At 35.5% G+C, this 25,960-nt stretch overlaps 1 protein-coding gene across 4 annotated transcripts in view; it reads left to right on the plus strand.

Annotated features, from left to right (window-relative positions):
• REV3L (REV3 like, DNA directed polymerase zeta catalytic subunit) overlaps positions 1-25,960 on the plus strand; it is a 182,608-nt gene that overhangs the window by 93,628 nt on the left and 63,020 nt on the right. For all 4 annotated transcript variants that reach the window (XM_044244365.1, XM_044244369.1, XM_044244374.1 and 1 more), the window contains exons 12-17: positions 2,417-2,559; positions 3,634-7,792; positions 11,756-12,672; positions 19,229-19,308; positions 20,634-20,759; positions 25,061-25,253. In XM_044244365.1, coding sequence (XP_044100300.1) covers positions 2,417-2,559; positions 3,634-7,792; positions 11,756-12,672; positions 19,229-19,308; positions 20,634-20,759; positions 25,061-25,253 — 5,618 coding nt within the window. The remainder of the gene's footprint in view (positions 1-2,416; positions 2,560-3,633; positions 7,793-11,755; positions 12,673-19,228; positions 19,309-20,633; positions 20,760-25,060; positions 25,254-25,960) is intronic.

Here is a 25,960-nt window from a genome sequence, read left to right on the forward strand (position 1 = left end):
ATGTATTTAAGTCTTGCTGTAATAAATTGGATCGCTTTTTTCATATTTTAGCAATGTGTTGACTATCTGATATTTCTATTTGATTGATATTGTGGCATTTCACTTTTTCTTATTTCCATTTGTTTTTCTCTTTCTTGATTGTTTTATTTTGGTATTATTTCTTTGATTTTACCTTTAGTGTCTCATTAGCATTTTTCTACAGTTTTTTAGTTTCTTAGATGTTTTTTAGCTATTTATATTTTTGAGCCTGTATTAAGTAGATACACATTCAAATATATAAAATTCTTAGAGTCACTATCTACTTGTTATCAGTAGTGTCAGCATGTTTAAAATCATAGGCATGGTTTGTCCCAAATTAATGGATGCCTATATGTTCATTAACTGGACCAATCCTGTGAAAACCATGCCCAAGTCAACCTTGGGAAAACAAACTGAAACATTTCATTAATGTACTTTAGAAAGAGATTGAAAAATAGAAGTATAGTGTCTAGAAAAGGAGTTCTTCAACTGTATTTGGACGTTATATTTTGCTCTGAGTACCATATTTTAAGAATCCTGGGAAAGGAGAGAAAGAAAAGGATCTGTGAACACTGTTACTTTTATTTATTTATTTTTATTTTTTCTAATTTTGTGTTCAGTTAATTAAACATACATTATTGGTTTCCAAGGTAGAGGTCAGTGATTCATTAGTCTTATATAATACCCAGTGCTCATTCCATCACATGCCCTCCTTAATGTGCATCACTCCGTTACCCTATCCCCCCATCCCACCTCCCCTCCAGCAACCCTCAGTTTCCAATGATTAAGAGTCTCTTATGGTTTGTCTCCCTCTCTGATTTCATTTTATTTTTTCCTCTCTTCCCCTATGATCCTCTATTTTCTTTTCTTCTTCCACGTATGAATGAGATCATATGGTAATTATCTTTCTCTGATTGACTTATTTCGCTTAGCATAATACCCTCTAGTTCCATCCATGTCCTGCAAATGGCCAGATTTCATCTTTTTGATGGCTTAATATTATTCCTTTTTCTTAGTATTCTTAGTAGTATTCTTTCTTATCCATTCATCTGTCAGTGGACATCTGGACTCTTCCCATAGTTTGGCTTTTGTGGGCATAGCTGCTGTAAACATTGGGGTGCATGTTCCCCTTTGGATCACTACACTTGTATCTTTGGGGTAAATCCCTAGGAGTGCAATTACTGGGTCAGAGGGTAGCACCATGTTCAGCTTTTTGAGGAATTTCTATACTGTTTTCCAGAGTGGCTGCACCAGCTTGCATTCCCAACATGTCCCTTTTAAAGAACAGTAGAAAGGATAGATAATGTTTGGTCTAATTAGAGAGGAATTACAGGATACATTATAAATGCCTTCAAATATTTTAAAGTTATCATATGGAAAATAGCAACAGTAGGCTACATATAACAACACAGGACAAAAGCAGAAATAATGAATGGAATTTGGAAAGTACTGTGTAACAGAGGGGAAAAAATCCTAACAATTAATAATGGAAAAGATTAGCTCGTGGACAGCAAGCAAGCCCCTTATACTGAGAATGTAAGAGTGGAGATTTTGTTATCTGTTAAAATAAGGTTTTTGCGTTCAGTAGAAAATTGGACTAGATGACCTCTAATAATTCTTTCAGCTCTTAAGACAGTGGTTTTAGGACGAATTTTGAGTTGGTAAAGGATTAATGGAGAAACTGTTATATCTATAATTAAGGGACACTTTTCAAATTTTTGAGACCAGAGAAAGAAAAGCTTAGGTATGGGTGGAAAAGGAAGTATCAAGCTAGGACTTAGTGAAAAAATTTAAATCAATAAGCGATGAACCCTGAAGAGATTATCTATCTGGACTTCACCGTCCATCTGAATTCTTTAGTAACCTGCTTTAGAGCCAGTGCTCAGATTGACTCAACACCTCTACTACTTCCTAGCCCCTCTGGCCCCTGTTTTCTCTTCCAGCCTGACTGGAGTACCCCCTTGCTTACTTTTGTGTTTGTTTTTTTCAGTTCACAGTGTAGAGATTGTATATTTGTGGAGACTTCTTAAAATATGCCAGGATGCTACCTTTTTAGAAGTTATTGGGTTCTCAGCCTAGCTATTATCCATATCTAATAATAGGATGAGAGGGAGAATATAAGGAAGAACATGATTAGATATGGTAGTCCAGGATATTGTGGAACTTTGGATACAGGAATGATGGTGTCTTCTAGCTCACATGAAAAGGATTTTAAGTTTATCTGCAATAACTTTTTATAGAACATAATACTAAAGCAAGATAAATCTGCTTTTCTTTTTGAGGTTCTAATTTTCAGATCTTTTCAATTTTACTATTACAACATCAGATTAAGCAAATATTTTTAATCTGACATGCTTTGTCTATGATCATACTCCTAATGAATCTTAATATTCTCTAGATCACTGTGTAGAAATACCCATAGAAGCTCAACTGAAGAGGATGATTCATCTTCAGAAGAAGAAATGGAATGGAGTAATAACAGTTTGCTTCTAGCCAATCTTTCTATACCTCAGTTAGATGGAACTGCAGATGAAAACAGTGGTAAGTTATCTAATACTAAGAGCATTTTATGATTTAGCAGCTGAGAATATATTTGCTTTTAAAACTGTAATCACACATACAAAATCGGCTAAGTGTGAAGCTTTGACAGTACTACTATGTTTTGTCCTTCTCCAAGATTTTTTCTCTTGCAAGAATGTGGATATATGGGGGCGCCTGGGTGGCTCAGTGGGTTAAGCCGCTGCCTTCGGCTCAGGTCATGATCTCAGGGTCCTGGGATCGAGTCCCACATGGGGCTCTCTGCTCAGCAGGGAGCCTGCTTCCTCCTCTCTCTCTCTGTCTGCCTCTCTGCCTACTTGTGATTTCTGTCTGTCAAATAAATAGATGAAATCTTTAAAAAAAAAAAAAAAAGAATGTGGATATATGATTATTTCTTATTTCTAACAGGATAATATTTGTAAATCACTGATTTAAAACTTCATAGACTTTAATCAGTTTATCATGTTAACATTTAAGTAGCATAAACTGTAAGAAATATATTCAGATGTTAACTAGTTGGAATTTAAATAAACACTAGAGAAAAAATACTCTCCGCTTATTTGAAGTGATAATACAAAGAAGCATACTGTTTTATGAAAAATTTTCAAGGTGACAGTATTTTTCCCTATTCACCACGAAGGCACTGAATATTAATATAAAATTTCTTTTTTTAATTTTAATTAATTAATTAATTTATTTATTTATTTTTGAGAGAGAAAGAAAGACAACATGCTCTGTGTAGAGCAGAGCTTGATCCCAGGACCCTTAGCTCATGACCTGAGCCAAAATCGAGAGTCAGCTGCTCAACCAACTGAGCCACCTGGGACCCCTAATGTAACTTATTTCTGACCAAAAGAAATATGTTTAAAATAATGAATAATAATCAAGTGTAACTGACTATTGATTATTAAGGCTGAGTTATTATCTTAATGAGAGGAATGACATTTTGTTAAGATAACCATTTTAAGCATGGAAACGTAATTTCATATAGCTTCTTTCATGGTGATAGTATGGAGAAATATTTTTTAAAAAATTAAAAGCATGAAGGTGAAATAAATTCTTTTTCCCCAATTTCAGACAATCCATTGAACAACGAAAATTCCAGGACCCACTCTTCTGTGATTGCAACAAGCAAGCTATCAGTAAAACCTTCCATTTTCCACAAAGATGCTGCTACATTAGAACCCCCATCTTCTGCTAAGATTACCTTTCAGTGTAAACACACAAGTGCCCTTTCTTCCCATGTTTTGAATAAGGAAGATTTAATTGAAGAACTTCCACAGCCAAACAACATAGAAAAATGTCTAGATCACTCAGTTGCTTCTTTTACAAATGAAAGTACTTACTCCATGAAATACCCTGGATCTTTGAGCAATTCTGTCCATTCAGAAAACTCTCATAAAGAAAGTAAGAAAGATATCCTCCCAGTATCTTCCTGTGAAAGTAGTATTTTTGATTATGAAGAGGATATTCCATCTGTTACAAGACAGGCACCAAGTAGAAAGTATACAAATATTAGAAAAATTGATAAGGATGCCCCTTTTATACACATGAACCGTCATAGTAGTGAAAGTACATTGGGCAAAAATTCTTTCAACTTTTCTGACCTAAGTCATTCAAAAAATAAGTTATCCTCTGAAGGAAATGAAAAAGGAAACAGCACAGCTCTGAATAATTTATTCCCTTCATCATTAACTGAAAATTGTGACTTGCTCTCATGCTCAGGAGAGAATAGAACTATGGTACATTCTCTTGATAGCATTGCTGATGAAAGTGGGCTAAATAAACTTAAAATTAGATACGAAGAGTTTCAAGAACATAAAACAGAAAAGCCAAGCCTCAGCCAGCAAGCGGCACATTATATGTTTTTTCCCAGTGTTGTTCTTTCTAACTGTCTCAGTAGACCACAGAAACTCTCTCCTGTCACATACAAACTACAACCCAGCAGTAAACAGTCCCGGTTAAAAATGAATAAAAAGAAGTTTATAGGTCATCAGGAGACTTCTACCAAAACTAGTGAGACTGTATCCCCAAAAGATAATTGTATACAAAATAATCCTTGTAATCCTGAGAAGGATAACGGATTGGCCAGTGATCTAATTAAAGTCACCCGTGGAGCTTTTGAAAATAAAACACCTGCAGACAGTTTTATAGACTGTCACTTTGGAGATGGAACCTTAGAAACTGAACAGTCCTTTGGATTGTATGGAAATAAATATACACTTAGAGCCAAACGCAAGGTGAATTATGAGACTGAAGATAGTGAGTCAAGTTTTGTAACACACAACTCAAAAATTAGCCTACCTCATCCCATGGAAATTGGTGAAAGTTTAGATGGAACTCTCAAAGCTCGAAAACGAAGGAAAATGTCTAAAAAGCTACCCCCTGTCATCATAAAGTATATTATTATTAATAGATTTAGAGGGAGAAAAAATATGCTTGTGAAGCTAGGAAAAATAGACTCTAAAGAAAAACAAGTTATATTGACAGAGGAAAAAATGGAACTATATAAAAAGCTTGCACCTTTGAAGGATTTTTGGCCAAAAGTTCCTGACTCCCCTGCAACCAAATATCCCATTTATCCACTAACACCAAAGAAAAGTCACAGAAGAAAATCAAAACATAAGTCTGCTAAGAAAAAAACTGGTAAGCAACAAAGGACAAATAGTGAAAATATTAAAAGAACTTTGTCTTTTAGGCGAAAACGGTCACATGCCATCCTGTCGCCTCCCTTGCCGTCTTACAATGCTGAAACCGAAGACTGTGACTTGAATTATAGTGATGTTATGTCTAAACTAGGTTTTCTTTCTGAGAGAAGCACAAGTCCCATAAATTCTTCTCCCCCTCGCTGCTGGTCTCCCACAGATCCAAGAGCTGAAGAAATGATGGCTGCTGCAGATAAAGAAACAGTGCTCTTTAAGGGTCCTAATGCATGTAATAGTAAGACTGTTAATTCTCGTATGGAAAAAAATAGTCGAGCAAGAGCGCAGGTTAAGAAATCAAAAACTAAGCTTGTTAATCCCTCTGTAGTTACTAAGAAAAGGAACAAACGGAATCAGACAAATAAAGTAGGAGATGATGGAAAAAAGAAACAGAGAGCAAAACAGAAACAAAAAACAAATGAGAAAGCTATGCCAAGAAAACATATAACAAATAAAGATGAAAAAATAAAATCTCAGTCTGGTGCTGAAGTTAAGTTTGTGCTGAAACATCAGAATGTGTCTGAAACCTCAAATACTTCTGGAAGCTCTCAGTTACTTTTTAAACAGAAAGATGTGTCACTAATGGGCTCTGCTATAGATCATCCCCTTTCTGCTCCCCTGCCCACTGGAATTCATGCACAACAAAATTTATCTGGCTGCTTTTCTTCTTTTTTAGAAAGCAAGAAGCCTGTAGATTTGCAAACATTTCCCAGCTCACGAGATGATTTGCATTCATCAGTTGTTTGTAGTTCTTTGGGACCTGGAATCTCAAAAATTAATGTTCAGAGGTCTCATAATCAAAATACTATGTTTACTCTGAAAGAATCAACCTTAATTCAAAAAAACATATTTGATCTTTCCAACCATTTGTCTCAGGTAGCCCAGAATACACAGATATCTTCGGGTATAATGTCTCCAAAGAAAGAAGAGAATGCAAATACACAAAAAAGTTATTTGTCATCTATCGGAAAGTTAAATGAATATCGTAATTCTTTAGAATCAAAGCCAGACCAGGCATATGCCCCTAATTTTTTGCATTGCAAAGACAGTCAGCAGCAGATTGTGTGCATGGCAGAACAGTCAAAGCACAGTGAAACTTGTTCTCCAGGAAATGCAGCTTCAGAGGAAAGCCAAATGCCTAATAATTGCTTTGTAACTTCCTTGAGAAGTCCAATCAAACAAATAGCATGGGAGCAAAAACAAAGGGGCTTTATTTTAGATATGTCAAATTTTAAACCTGAAAAGGTAAAACAGAGGTCGTTGTCAGAAGCAATTTCACAAACCAAAGCACTTTCTCAGTGTAAAAGTCGAAATGTGTCAACACCTTCAGCATTTGGTGAAGGCCAGTCTGGACTGGCAGTTCTAAAAGAATTGTTACAGAAAAGACAGCAGAAAGCACAAAATGCAAATATTATGCAAGACCCATTACCTAATAAACATCAACCAAACAAAAATATTTCTGGTTCCCTTGAGCAAAACAAAACAATTAAACGAACACGATCAGTAACGGCTTCAAGAAAACCTCGAACTCCCAGAACTACAAAACCTAAAGAAAAAGTTCCCAAACTTCTTAAAGTAGACTCTCTAAATTTACAAAACTCTGGCCAGTTGGATAACTCTCTATCAGATGACAGTCCCATCTTTTTTTCAGATCAAGGTTTTGAGAGCTGTTACTCACTTGAAGATAGCTTGTCTCCTGAACATAATTATAATTTTGATATTAATACAATAGGTCAAACTGGATTTTGTAGCTTTTATTCTGGAAGTCAGTTTGTCCCAGCTGATCAGAATTTGCCTCAGAAATTCTTAAGTGATGCAGTTCAGGATCTTTTCCCAGGACAAACCATAGAAAAAAATGAGTTTTTAAGTCATGATAATCAGAAGTGTGATGAAGACAAACATCATGCCTCAGACTCAACCTCGTGGATTAGATCTAGCACTCTAAGTCCTGAACTATTTGAGAAATCATCAGTTGATAACAATGAGAATCATCGCCACAACCAGTGGAAAAGTACCTTCCATCCTCTGACAACTCGCTCTAATTCAATAATGGATTCTTTCTGTGTCCAGCAGGCAGAGGACTGTCTAAATGAAAAATCCAGATTGAATAGGAGTTCAGTAAGCAAAGAAGTGTTTCTTAGCCTCTCACAGCCAGGCACTTCAGATTGGATCCAAGGTCATACCAGAAAAGAGATGCAACAGTCTCTTGACTCAGTCAATACCTCTTTTACTACAATACTATCCTCCCCTGATGGTGAACTTCTGGATGCAGCCTCTGAAGATTTAGAATTGTATGTTTCAAGAAACAATGATATATTGACACCAACTCCCGATAGTTCACCAAGGTCTACCAGCTCTCCCTCACAATCTAAAAATGGCAGTTTCACCCCTCGAACTGCTCACATTCTAAAACCACTTATGTCCCCACCAAGTAGGGAAGAAATTATGGCAACTTTGTTGGATCATGACCTTTCAGAAACTATTTACCAGGAACCATTTTGCAGTAATCCTTCTGATGTACCAGAAAAGCCCAGGTAATCAGAATTATTTTTTCTCCTTGAGTCACTCTGAGTACTTATAATGAATATAGCATTGGTACCTGAATGCTCGTGTTCTGGCTATAATATATTGTATTTATAAGTAAATCATTGTAAAAGTGGTTCATAATTAGGCCTTCTGAGAAAATTCACAAACTAGCTGGATGGTTGCACCTTGAGAACTTGAAGCTGTAAGTGTTGGTCTTCAATCTTACTGTTAACACTGTGTCAACATCAAGGATTAGAGATGCAGATGCTCCCCGTGACATGATGCCAGATTAAGAAGGATGTGATAATACTTAAGCACATTTATCGTTTTAAAAATGGTGTTTATTTCTAAAATTGTAAATTTTACTTTATGTTATATCTCTAAATGAAGATTATTTTAACTTGTTCATATTATGTCATTTTCTTTTCATGTTGCCAACATCTTCAATCATATTGTTACTCCTATTAGTTTGTCCAGTTATTAGGGATACAAGATGGACTTGACTTCTCCTTATCTCTCGTATTTTTTTTTTTTTAAAGATTTTATTTATTTATTTGACAGAGATCACAAGTAGGCAGAGAGGCAGGCAGAGAGAGAAGGAGGAGGAAGCAGGCTCCCTGCTGAGCAGAGAGCCCGATGCGGGACTCGATCCCAGGACCCCGAGATCATGACCTGAGCCGAAGGCAGCGGCTTAACCCACTGAGCCACCCAGGCGCCCCTTATCTCTCGTTTTTTAAAAGAAGGCTAATTGAACATAATAATAATTTTTAAAAAACCCATACAAATAGACTATTTGAAAAGGAAATAATCTCATAGTTCTCTGTGATAAATATGAGAAAATGTTAGCTAATCCTCTGAAAATTCTCCCTCATTAATGAACTTGAATTTCTTCAGGCTGTTGGAAACAAAATCATTGCAAAGGAATTGGTAATATGGGTCAGACTAGTACAAAGATTTGTGAATAGAGAGAATTTGAATCCATGTAAGAGGCTCTTACTCAAAATAGGAATAGCCAAACTAAAATCCATAGAAAATAAATATATTGTAGCCAGATGCTGTGCCAAAATGAATCCTAAAATATTAATATGGTGCCATGATAAAGAATAATTTTAAAATAAAACACCAGTAATATGTAACCCAGTAACATTAAAAAAAAAAATCTTTTCAGAGAGGCAGTAGACAGATGCATACACACACACACACATATACACAGCCAATAGCAAAACACAAAGAACACAAAGGCATCAGTATTGGTTTATTTATAAGCCAGTAGTTAAGTAGGTATTTTGTACCTCTTGCATCACCAAGGTAGAATATAACTGATAGGAACTAAGTTGGGAACATAACTTAACCCAGGCCATTTAAGTGATGATTTTTGTTCCTCCCCCCACCCCGACCCCCATGTCTTTTATCCCATTTACCTAACTAGTTGCAAGGAGAGGCAGTTCATTTCAGTCATCCAGTCAGAAGCAGAGGAGGCTGGCTAAGACTTCTGCAGCTGACTTTGCTTAGTCTAAAGGATAGAAGAGAGATGAAGAGTCACCTAAGGCAAGAAGCCATACCACGTGTGTACAGTAACCTTCAGCAGCACCGTGTTCTTGACCCCAGTAAAAAAGACACAGTGAATACCAGGATTTTACCCAGCAGATCAGCAATAATCCTGCAGGAGTCTTTTTAAGAAGGGTTTGAGAAAAAGTGATCAGAAGTACAGGTTAAAAGTTTCCTCCCCTAAAGATTAGAAGTGGAAGACAGGAAATTTCTTCCCCAGCCTTCCTAATACACAGTTCTACAGTTTTGTTTTGTTTTGCTTAGTACCTATGTGTGGTCTTTTAACAGAAATGGGACTCTTTCTTTTATTTCACTGCCAGAATATATGAACGTCTGTTCCTTAAGCATTAGTTTCCATTATTTGGGGGGGTTTTGGCTTTTATCAGTAGTGATTATGGTATATGTTTTTAACTGACCTATTTTTTTCCATCTCGAGCCTTGCATATCTAATTTTTAATTCTCAATTACCTTACCATGTGTTAGTCATTAACTCTGTTGCTGTTTGTTGTTGTCCAACTTTGAGACTTGTCATGCAGCTGAAATAAAAGGATGATAGTCATTATTTTTGAAAAACAATTTTTAATATAAAACTATTCACTATAGTAAATTTGGGAGGTATAAAAGAATAAAAGTCCCACAATTTCTCTACCTATTGACAACCACTCAGTATTTTAATGTGTTTTTTTTGTTGTTGTTGTTTGTTTTTTAAGATTTTTATTTATTTTTGTGAGAGAGAGAGTGAGAGAGAGCATGAGAGGGGAGGTCAGAGGGAGAAGCAGACTCCCCATGGAGCTGGGAGCCCGATGTGGGACTCGATCCCAGGACTCTGGGACCATGACCTGAGCCGAAGGCAATTGCTTAACCAACTGAGCCACCCAGGCGCCCTAATGTGGTTTTTTTATTTTAGTTTTTTTAAATGTATAGTTTTTATTTTGTTCTGTTTTATTAAATGTGATCTTACTATAGTCACAGTATTGCATACAGGTTTTTTTCACCCAATATTATAAACATTTTCCAAATAACAAGTTTCTGGAAACATCATTTTAATGACTACATGATAATCCTATCATATGTGTATTTTATTGAACAGAAAGTTTGTTCCCTGTTCTGCCACTATAGATAATTATGTGATTATTGTTTTCTTCATGAAGCACATCTTGTATTTTGGGGTTTTTCCATATAGTCTTAGAAGTAGGAGTACTAAAAAATGGAAGACTCTTGATGTATATTATGACATGAGTTGCAGCAATAACCACACTGTTGACATATTCAAGAGAGCTGAATTTACCATACCTTACCAGTTTTTGTTATTTTTTACTTCATTATGATCTCTGTATCATTAATATTAGAGTTGGCTATGTCACATAACACATGTACTCATTTTCTTCAGTAGCGATAATCTTTTCTTCTGATTCTTCATATAGCAGGGAGGTGGTTACAGAGTTAACTATTAAGGGCCAAAGTCTTTCCAAGTAAAGGGGAAAAGCACCTGTGGTAATCCTTCAGCTCCAAATCAGAAAACATGAATCCAGTTCATTGAGTTTTATGTAGAGAATGACCAGGATATTTGGGAAATCATGCCCTAGAAAAAGTAACTGGAAGAACTAAGAACTTACCTTCATATCCAGGAAAGAGGTATCATAAGGAAGAAAAAGTAGATTTTCTTGTTGCAAAAGACAGAGATAGTACCAGTGGATATATGTTAGAGAAAGAAGTTTAACTTGATATTTCCAACTATTGAAAAATAAATGAGGCTACCTTTTAATAGTGATTCCCCACATACACATACATTATCAGCATTTATGCTATGTATTCTGTGGCCTCTGCCAACTTAAAGTTCTTAGTGTTAAGCCTTGTCATGTAAAGGGGAGTAAGAATAGGGTAATTTATCTCAATTGTGTGTGATTTTTTTAATGTTTGAAAGGACGTGGGGGAGTACAAAGATATGTTTGAACTGACTGGTTTTGCTAAACTACTGTAGCTACTAGAGAATGTGTAGAGAGGCTGTAGATAAGATCCAAGGAGACGATCTCTAATGATAAAATTATTCCATTCTTTTTATTCATATGTGGTGACGATGGAGAGTTATTTGAGTAGAGGAAAGGAATATGATCAGTTTGTGCCATCTCCTTGGAGAAAAGGAGGCATCAAGGGGCACTTAAAAAAAATACCTTCTTTCCTGGTATTGATGATTCCTTTCAAAGGAAATTAATTTAGTAGCATACACCTGAGAAGAAAAGCATGTTAAGACTAGAAAGAGTGTACCTGCATTAAATATGTAGTGAGAGGGCACAGAAAGGGAAGAAATGGGCATTTCTAAGAATTCAAAAGAAACTTCAAAAAAATCTTTAGGATAGGGAGCTAAATATTTTGGTAATCGCTCTTTGAGACAAAACAGGTGTTCTAAAATATGTTGTTTATAGGGAGATCGGTGGACGGCTTCTCATGGTAGAAACTCGACTTCCAAATGATCTGGCTGAGTTTGAGGGAGACTTTTCCTTGGAAGGACTTCGTCTGTGGAAAACGGCTTTCTCAGCAATGACTCAGAATCCAAGACCAGGGTCACCCCTTCGCAATGGCCAGGCAGTGGTCAGTAAAGGGTCAAGTAATAGCTATAAAATGGTTGAAGATAAAAAAATTGTGATTATGCCTTGCAAATGTGCCCCAAGTCGACAACTGGTTCAAGCATGGCTTCACGCCAAAGAAGAATATGAACGTTCCAAGAAACTGTCTAAAACTGAGCCAACTGGAGTTGTAAAATCTGCTGAGAACTTCAGCTCTTCAGTTAACCCAGATGACAAACCTGTAGTGCCTCCAAAAATGAGTACAGCTCCACATATACTCCCCACCACAGCACATACCAAGGAAGATGTTGATAATGCCCAGATTACTTTGCAAGCACCAACTACGGGTTGTAGTCGAACTATAAGTGAAAACCAGGCACTGCCACCAGTTGCTTCCACAAATGATGCTGAGAAAGTTGAAGATGATGATGATGACGACTACTATATTAGTTATAGCTCCCCTGATTCTCCAGTAATTCCGCCTTGGCAACAGGCAACATCCCCAGATTCTAAAACTTTAAATGGAGATGAGAGACCCACATCACCAGTAGAGGAACTGCATTCCCTGAATATCGAGAGTATCTTAAAACCAGTAAAAGATGGTATACAGAAAAGCCCCTGCAGTGAGCCTCTGGAGCCTCTAGTGATATCTCCAATTAATGTTAGGGCAAGGACTGGAATATGTGACCCACTCTGCCTTCACAGTACACCAATTGTACAGAGAAAACTTCTGGAAAGGCTTCCTGAAGCAAGTAGCCTGAGCCCTTTATCAACAGGTGAGTTTACAAATAACAAGGACGTCAAAGTTCTTTTTCAAAGATGTAGAAATGAAAACATTAGACTATGTAATGAAATTCAGAATTTTTTAATGTAATTTTTAAAATATGTTTTTTAAATTTAATTAACATAGTGTATTATTAGTTTCAGAGGTAGAGTTCAGTGACTCATCAGTCTTGCATAATACCCAGTGCTCATTATATCATGTGCCCTCCTTAATGTCCATCACTCCATTACTCCATGCTACCACCCCTCTCCCATCCAGCAATCCTCAGTTTGTTTCCCATGATTAAAGAGTCTCTTATGGCTTCTCTCCCTCTCTGATTTCATCTTGTTTTATTTTTCCCTCCTTTCCCCTATGATCCTCTGTTTTGCTTCTTAAATTCTGCATCATGAGTGAGATCATATGGTAATTGTCTTTCTGATTGACTTATTTCACTTAGCATAATACCCTTTAGTTCCATTCCTGTCATTGCAAATGGCAAGGTTTCTTTTTTTTTGATGGCTGCATAGTATTCCTGTGTGTGTGTGTGTGTGTGTGTGTATCATATCTTTATCCATTTATCTGTCAGTGGACATCTGGACTCCTTCTGTAGTGTGGCTATTGTGGGCGTGGCTGCTATAAACATTGGGGTGCAGGTGCTCCTTCAGAATCCCTAGGAGTGCAATTTCTGGGTCATAGGGTAGCTCTATGTTCAGCTTTTTGAGGAACCTCCATACTGTTTTCCAGAATGGCTGCACCAGCTTGCATTCCCACCAAGAGCGCAAAAGGATTCTCCTTTCTCTGCATCCTCGTCAGCATCTGTCATTTCCTGACTGGTTAATTTTAGCCATTCTGATTGGTGTGAGGTGGGATCTCATTGTGGTTTTGATTTGTATTTCCCTGGTGCCAAGTGACATTGAGCATTATTTTATGTGTCTGTTGACCATTTGTATGTGGTCTTTGGAGAAATGTGTGTATCTTCTGCCCATTCCTTGATTGGAACATTTGTTCTTTGGGTGTTAAGTTTGGGAAGTTGTTTATAGATTTCGGATACTAGTCCTTTATCTGATAAGACATTTGCAAATACCTTCTTCCATTCTGTCAGTTATCTTTTGGTTTTGTTGACTGTTTCCTTTGCTGTGCAAAAATTTTTTATCTTGATGAAGTAGTGGTAGTTCATTTTTGCCTTTGTTTCCCTTTCCTTTGGAGACATGTCTAGCAAGAAGTTGCTGTGGCCAAGGTCACAGAGGTTGCTGCCTGTGTTGTCCTTTAGGATTTTGATGGATTCTTGTCTCACATTTAGGTCTTTCATCCATTTTGAATCTATTTGGGTGTGTGGTGTAAGGAAATGGTCCAGTTTCATTCTTCCGCATGTGGCTGTCCAATTTTCCCAACACCATTTGTTGAAGAGATTGTCTTTTTTCCATTAGAAAAACTCCTTACTGTTTTTTTCCATTGGAAAAACTCTTTACTGTTTTGTGGAAGATTAGTTGACCACAGAGTTGAGGTTTCATTTCAGGGTTTGTATTCTGTTCCATTGATCCATGAGTCTGTTTTTATGCCAGTACCATACTGTCTTGATGATTACAGCTTTGTAATAGAGCTTGAAGTCAGGAATTTTGATGCTCCCAGCATTTTTTCTTTCTCAACATCATTCTGGGTATTTGGGGTCTTTTCTGGTTCCATACAAATTTTAGGATTATTTGTCCCATTTCTGTGGGGGGGAGAAAAAAAGCTGATGGTATTTTGATAGGGGTTTCATTGAATGTATGGATTGCTTTAGATAGCACAGGGACATTTCAACAATATTTGTTTTTCCAGTCCATGAGCATGGAACATTTTTCCATTTCTTTGGATCCCTCCATTTCTTTCATGAGTGTTTTTTTTTTAATTTTTTATAAACATATAAATATTTTTATCCCCAGGGGTACAGGTCTGTGAATCGCCAGGTTTACACACTTCACAGCACTCCCCATAGTACATACCCACCCCAATGTCCAAAACCCCACTCCCCTTCTCCCAACCCCCTCCCCCCAGCAACCCTCAGTTTGTTTTGTGAGATTAAGAGTCACTTATGGTTTGTCTCCCTCCCAATCCCATCTTGTTTCATTTATTCTTCTCCTACCCCCTTAATCTCCCCATGTTGCATCTCCACTTCCTCATATCAGGGAGATCATATGATAGTTGTCTTTCTCCGATTGACTTGTTTCACTAAGCATGATACCCTCTCGTTCCATCCACGTCATTGCAAATGGCAAGATTTCATTTCTTTTGATGGCTGCATAGTATTCCATTGTGTATATATACCACGTCGTCTTTATCCATTCATCTGTTGATGGACATCTAGGTTCTTTCCATAGTTTGGCTATTGTAGACATTGCTGCTATAAACATTCGGGTGCGTGTGCCCCTTCGGATCACTACGTTTGTATCTTTAGGGTAAATACCCAGTAGTGCAATTGCTAGGTCATAAGGTAGTTCTATTTTCAACTTTTTGAGGAACCTCCATGCTGTTTTCCAGAGTGGTTGCACCAGCTTGCATTCCCACCAACAGTGTAGGAGGGGTCCCCTTTCTCCACATCCTTGCCAGCATCTGTCATTTCCTGATTTCATGAGTGTTTCTATAGTTTTCTGAATACAGATCCTTTGCCTCTTTGGTTCGATTTATTTCTACATGTCTTACGGTTTGGGGTGCAATTGCAAATGGGATTGACTCCTCGGTTTCTCTCTCTCCTGTCTTGTTAGTGTATAGAAATGCAGCTGCTTTCTGTGCATTGCTGAATTCTGTATGAATTCTAGCAATTTTGGGGTGGAGTCTTTTGGGTTTTACACAGAGAGTGTCATATCATCTGCAAAGAGTAAGAGTTTGATTTCTTCTTTACAGATTCAGATGCCTTTAGTTCTTTTTGTTTGCTGATTGCTGAGGCTAGGGCTCTACTACTGTGTTGAACAGTCGTGATGGTGGACATCCTTGTCATGTTCCTGACCTTGGGGGAAAGCTCTCAGTTTTTCCCCCATCGAGAATGATAATTTGCTCTGGACTTTTCATATATGGCTTTTATGATATTGAGATATTTTATCCCTACACTGTGAAAAGTTTTAATCAAGAAAGGATGCTATACTACAGATGCTTTTTCTGCATCTACTGAGAGTATCATATGGTTCTTGTTCTTTCTTTTATTAATGTAGTGTATTACATTGATTTACGAATGTTAAACCACCCTTGCAGCCCAGGGGTAAGTCCCAGTTGGTTGTGGTGAATAATCCTTTTAATGTACTGTTGGATCCTATTGGCTAGTATCTTGGTGAGAATTTTTGCATCCATGTTAATCAGGAATATTGGTCTGTAGTTCTTTTTGGTGGGGTCTTTGTCTAGTTTGGGGATCAAGGTAATGCTGGCCTCATAGAGTTTGGAAGTTTTCCTTCCATTTCTATTTTTTTAAATAGCTTCAGAAGAATAGGTATGAATTCTTCAAATGTTTGTTAGGATTCCCCTGGGAAACCATCTGGTCCTGGACCCTTGTTTGCTGGGAGATTCTTGATTACTGCTTCAATTTCTTTGCTGGTTATGGGTCTGTTCAGGTTTTCTGTTTCTACTTCTGTTTTGGTAGTTCATATGTATCTAGGAATGCATCTATTTCTTCCAGATTGCCTAATTTATTGACATGTAGTTGCTCATAATATGTTCTTATAATTGTTTGTATTTATTTGGTGTTAGTTGTGATCTCTCTTCTTTCACTCATGATTTTATTAATTTGGATCCTTTCTCTTCTTTTTGATAAGTCTGGCCAGGGGTTTATCAATCTTAACTAATTCTTTCAGAGAACCAGCTCCTAGTTTCATTGATTTGTTCTACTGTTCTTTTGGTTTTTATTTCGTTGATTTCTGCTCTGATCTTTATAAATTCTCTTCTCCTGCTGGATTTAGGCTTTACTTGCTGTTCTTTCTCCAGCTCCTTTGTGTAGGGTTAGGTTATATACTTGCGGCCTTTCTTGTTTCTTGAGAAAGGCTTGTATTGCTATATATTTTCCTCTTGGGACCACCTTTGCTGCATCCCAAAGGTTTTAAACAGTTGTTTTCATTTTTATTTGTTTCTATGAATTTTTAAAAATTCTTTAATTACCTGGTTGACCCATTCTTTAAAGAACTAAAATTCTTTAATTTCCTGGTTGACCCATTCACCTCCATGTATTTGTGTTCTTTCCAAATTTCCTCTTATGATTGGGTTCAAGTTTCAAAGCACTGAAGTCTGAAAATATATAGGGAATGATCCCCATCTTTTGGTACCAGTTTAGACCTGAAAATCAGAGCTTTTTAAATGAAATTTTAACTCCACTAATGAGAAGTTATTATTACTATTTTATCATGTCCTATAAAGTCATCAGTTATCACATGGAAACTTTATCTTTCTGCCATGAAATCTATTTATAGATGCTTCCATCCTATGTTCTTTTGCTTGCTGGGTGAAATACAGGAGCCCTCTCAGAAACCTTCCTTTTTCTCAACTTGATTTTTCCCACTGGCTTTAACATAAACCCAACTCTCTCCCTCCCTTTAAGATATAAAGAAAACCAAAACCTGCCTTGACCTTATACCTGCAGCTTCTACTTTTTTTCCTGTTCTTCAAAGCCAGATTTCTTAAAAGATTTCTATAATTTGACAACTCCCATTTCCTTATCTCCTACTCATTTCTTAGCCCACTCAACATTCAATTCTGCCCCCATCATTCCACTAATATGGCTCTTGTAAAGATTTTCAAAAAGTTTCATGTAGCTAAAGCCAGTTTATGTTTTCTTGGTGTTCCTGTCATGTGCCCTCTTTAAACAGCCATTGTTCTATCGACCATACCTTTCTTCTTGGAGTTTTCAGTCCCCTTGGCTTTTCTCCTACTCCTATGTGTCTGCCTACTTGCTTTCCTTTGAAGCTTTACTCAGTATTTTCTCCCTAAATAGTGAGCTCCTACCCACAGGATTACTACAGATAACTTACAGATTTAAATTTCAAGTTCAGAACTCTCTTAATCTCCAATCTAGCTGTCTATTTGGCATTTCTGTTTGAATGCTCAAAAGCATCACAAGGTCAGTATTTTTCTTCTGCTGCTGCTTATGCTTCTGCTTATGCTTCTGCTTCTGCTGTTGCTGCGGCTGCTGCTGCTGCTGCTGCTGCTCCTGCTCCTGCTTCTACCTTTGCTGCTGCTTCTGCTGCTGTTTCTACTGCTGCTGCTGCTGCTGCTTCTGCTTCTCCTTCTACTTCTGCTTCTCCTTCTCCTTCTTCTTCTTTTTCTTTTTCTTTTCAAGATGAGGGAGAGTGGAAAGGAGGAAAGAGATCCTAAACAGACTCCACACCCAGCACAGAACCCAATGCGGGGCTTGATCCCTTAACCCTGAGACCAAAACCTGAGCCAAAATCAAGGCAGACACTCAACTGACTGAACCAGTCTGACACCCCATAGTGTCAATGTTTTTAAAACTCAATTTATGATCTCACAGTATACATTTGCCACCGGTCATCCGGTGTACTCATACACACAAACATACATGCCCACACATAAAAGCCCTTGTGGGTTTGTTTTTTTATTTTTTTTTCCCTTACTTAAATGAATACTACAGCCATCTCTCTGTCACTGATTTACACAACTCAGAAACACGGGATTTATTTGTAACACCCACCTGATTCCCTTATCCCCCATCTTCTCTAGTCTGTTACCAGCCAAGTCCTGTCACTTTTTTGTTTCCCAAATTACCCAAATCTTTCCATTGTTTTCTCTACCTCTACCACCACAACCTTAGGCCAAGCTGTCATCATCTCACCTGGATGTCTGTCCTAGCCTTCTTTCTACCCACAGTAATTTCCACTTCTTTAGTTTGGTAATCAGGAAAAATTCTTACTCAGTTCCTAGTTAATTACTACTCTTTCTCCTGATTTTAGCACAAAAAAGCCTTCCTAATCTCCCTAATAAAAATCCCAGCTATATTCCCCTTTGTCATACTTACCCCAGTATAATTTTATTTTACTGAATGTATTTGATGAGTATTATTCACCCTGTGAGGGAAGAGACTCTATTTTTTCCTCATCATAAATAATTGATGAATGTATAAATGAATTAAATGATTGCCTAGGATATGACTGAGGTATAAAACTCAATAATTAAGATAAAAATGTTTTTATTTAAAAATACAGAATTTTAAAGTTAGTTTAGTGGAGATCAGAAGTTTTTGTTGTTGTTGTTTTTTGTTTTTTTAAATTTATTTAACAGAGAGAGAGAGATCACTAGTAGATAGGTAGAGAGGGGGGTAGGGGATGCCAGCTCCCCCCTGAGCAGAGAGCTGATGTGGGGCTCTATCCCAGGACCCTGAGATCATAAAGGCAGATGCCTAACCCACTGAGCCACCCAGGCGCCCCGGGGATCAGAAGTTTGAATTAGTTTTATTTTTAAATTATGAAGTCTTTGGAGGGAATTAATAGGACAATAGAACAATACTCACAAATGGTCCTCAGGAGTTTGGAATAACAAAAATTAAAGGTAATTTTGATGTACAGTTTTGATGTTAAATATGACATTTCTTTCTACAGAACCAAAAACCCAGAAATTGAGTCATAAGAAAGGAAGTAATACTGATACTCTTGGAAGAGTACTCTTAACACCAGCGAAGGTAACTATGCTAAACATACTTACTGTTCAGTGGAAGATCCATTCTTAGATTTCAGTTAGATAATTGATAACTTTGTATCTCAATTTTTAAAAATTTTATTATATTTTTGCATCATTTTATTTACATATCTTTGAGACAACAAGAAATTGCCTAATTTTTTTTAGTTCTTTTTTTGCTGTTGGGATCTAAAAGATTCTTATATGTAAATACAAATATTACAGAGAAAGTGAATATGATAGCCAAAATGTGGATTATGAGGATACAAATACATTAACTGATTACTGGCAAAATCAGAACAATCCAATGACAGCAGAGCTCAAGTAAGTGATTTTTGATCCCACCAAAAATATATCCTTTTTCTTGGTTTATTACTTTTTTCTCAACTATAATATTGATTTTTTTTCAGTTCATTTTACTGAGTAGTAAAGGAAAGCAACATTATTTACTCCTGAAACTAAAAAATCTTAAATATCTTTATTCAAATACTAAAAATATAGTAATACTTAGAAATATATGATTATGTTTAAAAAGGTATACATTAGACATGTATCCTTAAATATAGATGACAGATCACTTCCATATTGGTTATATCTCATTAATACTAAGCACATAAAATACGTTTCAGCATTTCTATTTTAGAACTAAATACTTTTTAAAAGCTTTCATTTTTAAATCAATATTGTTGAATTACAAGCTATTTATATTAAAGAATAAGTACAAATGTGTTGTGAGCATAAATCAACATTGGGGGGAATGGTTAACAGATCTGGAAATTAGAAAAAAATATTTTTAAAAAATAGATTCTATTTTTTCCAAACCCTTCAAGATGAATTATGTTTTCATTCATCTTTCACACACATGTTGTATTAGAGTAAAATAATTTTCAAATCTTATAGACCCACATTTTCAAATCTTATAGAAACTTTAGTCAGCCTGGTTGCACATACATTGCCTGCTTGTTTGCTATACTTCCAAGAAAGGTCAAGATAAATGTCCATGTGGTGTAAATGTCAGCTCTCCAACAAGACTTATTTTCATTATTTGGGGTTTATAAACTAAAGATCGACATTTGGTTTGCTTACAGATTATATCAGATATTTCTACGTATACCCAGTTCTGATACCTTGAATTACTAGCATGAAAAGAATGTTAATAAAATATTTAACTAGTTTCTTCTTGGGTCTGAAGAGGTGGTACTAGTTTATCATGTATTACTAAACACATAAAGCAGATTATCGAAGTAGGAATAAGTGATCAAAAAAAAGAAAATGATTGCTTATTTATCTTTTTCTGGCTATGTGTTGTTGTTGTTTTTTTTTTAATAGAATCAATTTGCAGCAGTAAATACCCCAAAGAAAGAAACTTCTCAGATTGATGGACCATCTTTAAACAATACTTACGGTTTCAAAGTCAGCGTGCAAAACTTACAGGAGGCAAAAGCTTTACATGAGGTAAAATTGCAACAGTGACACATACACTATTTAACCTCTCATGTTTTATTCTATGGACAAGTATGGACATCTCTTATGGAGGGTGGAATACATTGAATTCTGTGCCTGTTAATCTTCATTTTGTTATTAATTTATATATTCATATAAAATAGAGAAACCTTTTTGGGTTTTGTTTTTTGTTTTTTGAGAAACTTGAAGTAGCCATCAGTTATTGAGACTGTTTTGTGATTTCACAATTTTCACAAATCTTATAGCTGAAATTTGGTTTATAGAAGCTAAAATTAGAAAAGCCTTTATAACTATTCTTTATGTTATTCTGGGATTGTTATATTAAGATGTTATATCCTAAATGAGATATTTACTTGTATTTTCTACTTGTTTGGCTCAGTGAATCAGTGCTTGCTAATTCATTGTTACGATTCTATTGTTACCTTCACAGCACTGACCATATGCCAAAGGGTAGGCAGCCATCTTATAACTATGTACATCAATCATAGGACATACTAAAAAATAAAATTTATCTGTATTAAAACACAACTCAGAGCCTATCTCTGGCAGGCATTAAGGTGGAAATTAGAGTATATTTTCATTGTTTACATAACTGTGCTGGCCACCACTAGCAATGTGGCTATTGAGAATTTAAAATTTGCCTTATCCATTTAGGATAATTAGATGGATAGATGGATAATTAGATAATTAAATTTCATTTAATTATACATAATTTAGATTTAAAACTTGATAATTGACTCCTTTGTTAGAAAATGGTTAAATACGTTTGGAACAACTTAGGTATTTAAAACTGCTTTTTCAGTTGTAAATTTTACAATAATACAGACCAAGTATTTCCGTATAAAAATTTAACATCAGCATTGAAATGTGCTGTAAATGTAAATGCACACAGATTTTAAAGACTTAATAGGAACAAAGAATGTAAAATATCACATAATATCACATTAGTAATGTTTTATATTGATTACATGTTGATATTATAGATGTATTAAATGAAACTATTTTTAAATTAGCCTATTTTTACTTTTTTTAATGTACTACTAGAAAATTTAAAATTACATGTGACTTTCATGATATTTCTATTGAACAGTTGTTTTATGTCTTTGCTCTTAGAGCACAAAATTTGATTTTTTATTTTTGTATATTTGTTCTCAAGTCAATTCTGTCTTAAACTGTTCAAAGGATAGATGAGCATTGTCTAAGAAAAATTCAAATATTGTCCTCATTTTCACCTAAATTGGAGCTAAGATTTGTACTTTTTTAGAAATTGGAACATAGTCTGATTCCCTAATTACTTGAACATTGCTTTTTTCAACAGCATTTAGTTCCTGCTTTATACCTACTTGGCCCTGTACCATATCCCTCGAAGCCTAGGTAAATTAAGTAATAAACTCAGGAATACATATCTTAATGAAGTACAGACCCAAAATTAGGGAAGAAAATGTGTGATAAAAAATATTTATTAAAGCAAATTTTATAGACCTTAGAAAAGACTCATTACATATGATTATCCTTCAATTATTTGAAGGATTATTCTCCTTGTGCTCTTAACATTATTTCTCCATAACGCCACTGCAGAATCATGAACCCTCTTGAAATTAAAATCACTTAGAAGTTATGGTAGGTTACTAACAGCTTCTTCCCTAAGCGGACTTTCATCTCAACATGTATTGCCACCTGGTGGTCACATTGAGAATGAGGAAAAAAAATCTACGGTATCTATGCCATTCCTTTTTCTAGGGAATTGTGCCGATAGCTTTTTTTCCTTTGTGTTCTGTTATGCTTTCTTCTGCGTATACATTCTCTTCTGCATATACATTCCCTCTGTTCTGCATATACATTCTCCATACAGAAGAGAAGGGTTATAATCCTCATCTTCCTTTGTCACCCACCTCTTTCTTAGTCACACTCAGTAAATCCCTCCATCTCTTGATTTCATGTTTGCTTAAAAAAATGTCCCTAAGATCAGTAGTGCATTGTAGTATATCAAGGAATAGAATGGCAAAATTTGAATGTGCAGTTTGGCCTATTAAATAAGAAAACCTCCACAAATCTTTTGATGTGAAATTGTCTTCAGTCTTCTTCGTAGTCTGCTTTTTCATCCCTTTCTAAATAAACTGTTTTTGTTGTTGGTTTGGTTTGGTTTGGTTTGAGTTTAGGGAGAGGTTTCCCAGTTTAGATTTTTTAACTTATAAAATTAATATGTGATTATTGTCTAAAAAAAATCAAGCCTGAAGAGCATACATTTAAAAGTAGAAGTTCTAAACTGAGGGTTGCTGGGGGGGAGGGGATTGGGAGAAGGGGGTGGGGTTACAGACACTGGGGAGGGTATGTGCTTTGGTGAGTGCTGTGAAGTGTGTAAACCTGGCGATTCATAGACCTGTACCCCTGGGGATAAAAATATGTTTATAAAAAATAAAAAATTATTTAAAAAAAAAATAATAAAAAAGTAGAAGTTCTTTCCCTTTGCTCCCCATTTTACTTAGTTTGATGTTTTTAATATCTAGAAACACAGTATATATTCAAAGAAAATAGTAGATTTGTAGATATTTGTTTTATTCTTGTGCTTTATATATGTATAATTAATGTTCTTTACATTTTAAAAAGTATTTAATTACAAACTTACTAATGCATGCAGGACAAACAGATTTACAGTGAAAATTAAGCTTACCTCCCACATCAGACTCTAAACAGTGTCCTTCCCCAAAGACAATATAAGCAGTTCTTTATTTTTATGTCTCTGCAGAAATTTTCTGTGCATGTGTTTTAACATTTTTACATACATAAACACATGCTACACTCACTGGTTCCACTTTTCAGTGTATTTTCTATATTAGAACATTTAGATCTGGTTCATTCTTTTGAAAATTATAAAAGTTACAGAGTATTTATTATATGTAGTCTTTATGGGTTGTCACATAATTTATGTAACCAGTCGCCAACAGATAAACATTTATGTTTTTAGTCTTTTATGAACTATAAAAGAGTGGAAATATAATTTTTAATGAACATCCTCATACATAAATATTGACTACATGTGAGTATATCTGCAGGATATATTTCTGCAATAGAATTGCTAGATCAAAGGAGATGTCCATTTTTAATTTTGATAGATATTTCTAAATTGTCCTCCAAAGAGGTCTACCAAATTCTGCGTCCATCACTAGGGAGAGCCTTGCATTTACATTTCTTCATGCAAAATAAATACCAAACACAGTCCTTCATTAAATTTGTATGATTTTAATAGTTACCAATACTGAAAGAGTAGTCTCCTCTTTTCCATTGCCACATATATGTACATTATTGGTACAGTGATGGCTGTAATTCCATGGCTGTAATCATGAATCCAACCTATGTTTTATTTTTTTACCTAAAGTTTCTACTTATTTTGTCTTGGTTTTTAAGAAGAGAACTAAGGATTACAGTTCAGAGTTTTTATAAGCATAGGAATATAAGTACAAAAAACAAAATACTACTTTTTTGCCTATATGTTAAAGAGAAAATATACATGGTCAAAAATCTATTGTGTAGTTGATGGCATATAATTCTTAAAATATTTTTTCAGGAAAAATTATAATTAAAAACTTACCAGGGTGCCTGGGTGGCTCAGTGGGTTAAAGCCTCTGCCTTCGGCTGGGCTCATGATCCCAGGGTCCTGGGATGGAGCCCCGCATTGGGCGCTCTGCTCGGCAGGGAGCCAGCTTCCTCCTCTCTCCCTCTCTCTCTCTCTCTCTCTCTAACTGCCTTTCTGCCTACTTGTGATCTCTATCTGTCAAATAAATAAAATCTTTAAAAACAAAACAAAACAAAAAACTTACCTAGAACATACAGAAGTAAATTGTGGTAGTAGAGAATTAATAGGAATTTCAAAACAAAATACATCTTTCTTTTTAGTCTAAACTAGAGGTAAAACCATAGTTAACTGGGTAGAAAATACAAAGTAACAGATTTTGACTCAAAATACAAACACTTGGGCTAGTCATTCTCTTTCTCAATATTTGAGAAACTTGAGAGGTACTGCATGTATTTTAGAGAAATCATTTTAAGTATATTTGTCACTGAGAAATTATATCACAACCAGTTTTTCTAAAATAAAAACATGAATTGATTCAATCTAATCTTGGAAGTAAAAATCTTTAGTCCTAATCTGTGGAGTATTAGATTGTGATTGTGTCCTTTATGGCCATTTTTTCCCATAATTTTACACATATTTCTTTTGAGTCTTAGTGAACATTTCTTTCAACATGTCTCAAAAAGTTGTCTAAAACCATCATTTTTATTTCCTTTTGTAGATACAGAATCTTACCCTAATCAGTGTGGAGTTACATGCTCGAACTAGACGAGACTTAGAACCAGATCCTGAATTTGATCCAATCTGTGCTCTGTTTTACTGCATCTCCTCTGACACTCCACTACCAGATACAGACAAAACAGAACTCACAGGTGTTATAGTGATTGATAAAGACAAGACAGTCTCCAGCCAAGGTATTGTTCATTTTTATTAATTTTATACCTACCCACCCTAGGATGAACCTTTTAATGGGACAGTTTCTGTGCTAGAGATCTAAACCAAAGCAAGTATCAGGAACTCCTTTTTAAAATGTGTACTAAAAGTAGGAGTAGGAAGTATTCTGTATAGCTTTTTCCTGGATTCATTAGTCTTATTTGATTTATTGTCCAGAGTCAGAAGCACTTAATAGAGAGCTATTAATAAAATTTTCAATTAACATATCTAATTTGTTCTGAATACTCTTTTATAAAATAATAATTGCTAATACTGAATTAAAATGACTGTCTTTAGGTTGGGTGGACAAACTTACGTATGCGTTCCTAGTATTTTGCTGCTAAGTTTTTTTTTTTTTCTTTTAAGAAGTTACTAGGGTAAGTTAATGGATTATAAGAGACTTTAAAGATACATTCCAATTTTGTTTATATCTCTTCCTAAATATACATATTTTTGGTTTAGACATTCTTCATAGAGTATACCACATAAAGGCATTTTATACACTATCAAGTGTTCTGCAGTTTTGAATAGTAATATGTGAATTCAGTCCACTGAGGAGGAAGTCTTAGCACAGAACAAAACCATATAGGAATTTGCAGTCTAATCACTGGTGTGCTTGAGCTGACTTTTACCAATTCACAAGCCAGTTGTTAAATTTTTATGAAGTTTTTGAACTAGTTGATGTCAT

The sequence above is a fragment of the Neovison vison genome, chromosome 1, assembly GCF_020171115.1.
Source record: "Neovison vison isolate M4711 chromosome 1, ASM_NN_V1, whole genome shotgun sequence".
NCBI classification, from domain to species: Eukaryota; Metazoa; Chordata; class Mammalia; order Carnivora; family Mustelidae; genus Neogale; species Neogale vison.